The sequence below is a fragment of the Rattus norvegicus genome, chromosome 3 (genome assembly GCF_036323735.1).
Source record: "Rattus norvegicus strain BN/NHsdMcwi chromosome 3, GRCr8, whole genome shotgun sequence".
NCBI classification, from domain to species: Eukaryota; Metazoa; Chordata; class Mammalia; order Rodentia; family Muridae; genus Rattus; species Rattus norvegicus.
This window is the reverse complement of record NC_086021.1, coordinates 93,363,189-93,367,573: the sequence shown is the minus strand read 5'-3', so window position 1 is coordinate 93,367,573 and position 4,385 is coordinate 93,363,189. Positions and strand designations below refer to the sequence as shown.

The 4,385-nt window shown below is 35.1% G+C and overlaps 1 protein-coding gene across 1 annotated transcript; it reads right to left on the bottom strand.

Moving 5' to 3' along the window:
- Nucleotides 1-2,803: 2,803 nt before the first annotated feature.
- Nucleotides 2,804-3,733, bottom strand: Or5w22 (olfactory receptor family 5 subfamily W member 22). Its single transcript, NM_001000664.1, has one exon. It carries the CDS (start codon nt 3,731-3,733, stop codon nt 2,804-2,806), a length of 930 nt encoding a protein of 309 aa, NP_001000664.1.
- Nucleotides 3,734-4,385: the final 652 nt, after the last annotated feature.

Below are 4,385 nucleotides of genomic sequence, written 5' to 3'. Positions count from 1 at the left end.
AACACCTCTTTTTTATGTTACGCTTAGAGCCCTCTGAAAATGTAGTTTAAAGATAGGGGGGTCATACAAAGTATATTCTGGAAGAATGGAAGTATAATAGACTGACTAAAATAATTTTTTTCTATTTTATAGCATAGATGATAAAACACATAGCAAATGATCTTAGATATTAGTATTTTTATTCATAAAATAAAAACAAATAAGATATTTTCTGATGTTCTAGAGTGCTTTCAAACAGCAAACACTGCAGGTCTAAAAGTACTTCATATAATAAATGTGTTTGTTTTGGATAAGACATTTTTTTAGCTTCTTTAAATTGGAGATACAAGGCTAATAATAGGAATAAAATTTGTTGTTTGTATTTTCTAATTGTACCCAAATTTGTAACACTGGATGTATAATGAAAAGCCAAACATATATTTTGTACAAACTGGATAATCACTTTGTTTTTGCTCTATGAAAAACGTGTATAAATAAAGAAGCACCTGGTTCCTTTAGTCAAAGCAGCTGAAGAAAAGGACTGATTGCTGATCAGGGCCACAGAAGCAGCCTGATTGCTAGTTAGTCAGAGCTGCTAACTTCCCCTGGCCATTACATGACTGCCTCCCTCCCATTGACTCCTTACTTCCTCTGAGGGCTATCCTGTCAACAAGAATCCTAAGGTCCTCAGCCTAGGAAGGCCTGAAGAACACCCCCACCCACCCACCTCACTGGATCTTTCTGATTTGTACTAGACAAGATGACCTTGTTAAAACCCACCCTTGTGTAGAGCAGAAAACATTGACATCTCCATCTTTCTCTTTGCTTATTGTTGCTAAGAAGGTAGCACTTTAGCAATGATTCCATTCAATTCAGCAAATTTACGTCTGCATTGCCAGCCAACTAACATCAATACAATATAAAAAGCTTGGGGCTGGGGATTTAGCTCAGTGGTAGAGCGCTTGCCTAGGAAGCACAAGGCCCTGGGTTCGGTCCCCAGCTCCGAAAAAAAGACCAAAAAAAGAAAAAAAAAAAAAGCTTTTGAAGAACATCCCTAAGAAAATAATTCATTTATCACTATTAATTTATTTTAGTCTCACATAGTGGATTTCAAGAGAATCTTTAAGCAGTTCAGGAGTTATGGATAAGCAATTGCTATTTTACTGCTGCGGGTATTACAAGTGTGAATTATGTTTGTTTTGTTTATATATTTAAATGGGCTTAATCAACACTTTAGCATATAACTGATATTTTCTACCTTTCCCCAGTTCATGTAAAACATGCAATGCAATTGTTTATAATATGAATTGCAGAATCGGTCCTTAAGTAAAGAATATCTACATCCTTATGATGAAAAAATATCTGACACAAATTGTGTTACAGTGAACAAAGCATTCGCAAGATGATTGTTTATGACTTAACAAATCAAAGGATCCTTTAACTCAGGCAATGAATTGGGCAGGGAGGGGAAGAGAAGCAACTGAGAAATTTGACATTCATTACAGTCCATGTAACCATGCCCTTTACGAAGGCCCTTTTCTTTGCTCTTAAGTTACTTTTACCATCTGCAAGTCTCAAAATTAAATAGATAAATAGCCCATAAGACTTTTACAATTCCCAGATACTCTGCCTAAAATTGTTGTTATCTTCTTCTTTTTTTTTTTTTTTTTTCTTTTTTTCCGGAGCTGGGGACCGAACCCAGGGCCTTGTGTTTGCTAGGCAAGCGCTCTACCACTGAGCCAAATCCCCAACCCCCTAATGTTATCTTCTAATGTCTGCCCTTACTTGCCAGGTCAAGGTCATCTGATATGAGGGACAGGAATGAAAACGGGACAGTTGGAGAATCCACAGCAAAACATAAACAGTGGCAATTTCATTGACAGCAATCAGGCATGTTTTATACCTTTTTCAGAAACAATAAAATGGAAATTGACAGGATCAATATAGTTGTAAATGCCAGGATGCTGTGATATTTGCAAACTGTATAGAGTACTCAAGATTAGTATCTAAGGCCAATTGTCCTATCAAAACTTCTATGCGTTCTTGACTTCCAAGGTAACATACAGAGAAACACAAAGCAGCCTGAATATTCCACTGCCTGAGGGACTGTGTCAATCTCCCAGGAAGGGAAAGGCACATTATTCCTTAGAAGTCAAGGCCTTTACTTCAAAATTTGATTCCTGCCAAGGTAGCAAGGTTAAGCTAGCTCTATGGTTCCCTACAGGTAAATATATTTTTAGATATGTGACAGGGTATTTTTGTCAACATTGATGGTTTTTTGAAAACTGTATTTATATATTAACTTAATAAATACTCTTGCAGACTATATTCTATGACAATTTTGAAGGTGATGAAGACCTATTAGTTTGTTCATATAGGTTTTACCCATGACTTAGATTAGACGATTGCCTTTATAACAACAGATGAAAGATGATATACCACAAAAGAAAAATGCAAAATACATTGAAGTATCTAGTATAATACAATGTTCATAGTTTTATCAAGAGCCAAATTTTGTAGCCCAACTTCACTTTGAGACACTACAATTTGCTACATCATGCTATGCGAACAGGTATGGGTTTATTAGTTTGACTGATGAAAATAATGTTTTCATATTTTGATACTCAAAAAAGCTGTCAAAATGAGAAGAGTAAAATATAAGTAATTTCATAAATTTATTACATTTAATTTAATAAATTAAAGATAAATATATGTGGAAGACTGAGGCAAAGATCCACAATGTCAAAGCCAGCCTGGAAAACATAACAAAAAGTTACAAGTTTTATGTGAGTAAAGAAATTTGGTATGCATTCTGAATAAATATTTAAAAGCATCTTTTGTTTTTCATTTTCTCCATGGCCTCTTTCACATCCTTGTTTCTCAAGCTGTAAATCAGGGGGTTCAGCATAGGAATCACAAGGGTATAAAATAGAGATGTCATTTTGTCTTGATCAAGGGAGTAAGAAGAACTTGGTCGAAAATATGTGAAGAGTAGAGTTCCTTGAAAAATAGCAACTGCGGTCAAGTGAGATGTGCAGGTGGAGAAAGCCTTGAGCCTCCCTTCAGTTGAACGGATTTTAAAGACTGATGCAATGATGTAACAGTAAGAAACAAGGACTCCTGAGATTGTGCTCAGTTCAAGGAAGCCATAAACAGTAAATAGTGCTAACTCATTTACTTGAGTATTTGAGCAGGAGAGAAGGTAAAGTGGAGGTAGATCACAGAAGAAGTGATTGATCTCATTAGACCCACAGAAACATAAGCGAAATGCCAAAGTTGTATGTATCAAAGCATCTGATGTTCCCACCAGGTAAACTCCAGCCATGAGCATAGAACACACCCTGCTGGACATGTTTACTGTGTAGAGCAAGGGGTTGCTAATGGCCTGGTATCTATCAAAGGCCATGACTGCCAACAGCACACACTCAGAATCTGCAAATGTACAGGAAATGAAGAACTGCAAAGCACAGCCCCAGAAGGGAATCGACTTGTTTTTACCAAACATATCTACCAGCATCTTGGGACCAATTGCTGTGGAATAGCAGAGATCGCAGAAAGAGAGGTGGCTCAGGAAAAAGTACATGGGTGTGTGGAGCTGGGGATCCATTCTGATCAAAATGATCATCCCAAGATTCCCCAGAAGATTTATAAAATAGATGAGGAGAAATATGGTAAACAGCGTCCCTTTCATCTCTGGGTTATTGGTAACTCCCACAAAAATGAATTCATTCAAGGAACAGTTTCCTATATCCATTCTTTCTTTCAGTCTATAAATAAAAATATTAAAAAATCATTTTGTTGTCAGATATCAACAGTATATAAGGTAGAATTTAATTAATTCATTTCTCATCTAATGTATACTATATAATTTTTTGAGTCCTGTTTCTTTTCTGCAACATTTTCTTAACCTATTTTCTATTACAAAATGACCAATATCTGGAATAGAGTCAAGAAACTATCCACCTCTAGGGTACAGGACTTTATACATATTCTCTAATGTATATAAGTTTTAAGTTAATTTACATTAGAAAGATTTAGATATACTCATTCTCTTTTGATTTTTGTACAATAAGAAATAAATACAAATGTTAGACTCAGGGTATACTTTTAGAGGACTTTATTCTTGAAAGAACACACGATGATAAAATCATTTTATTGGTTTAGAGATAACGATTGATAACTCTAATAACTAAATATGTTTAATCATAAAAATGTAGAACACAAACATTTAATACTAACAAATGAATGGTTAGTCACTTTTGTTTTGTTTTTTATTATATTTTAAAATCTCTTTAATTGAAATAAACTTCTACCATTTCTCCCTCCCTTTCCTTACTCCAGCTACACCTGTTATGTTACATCAAACCACTTTCATGCCCTCAATCGCAAATTGACAGCAACACTTC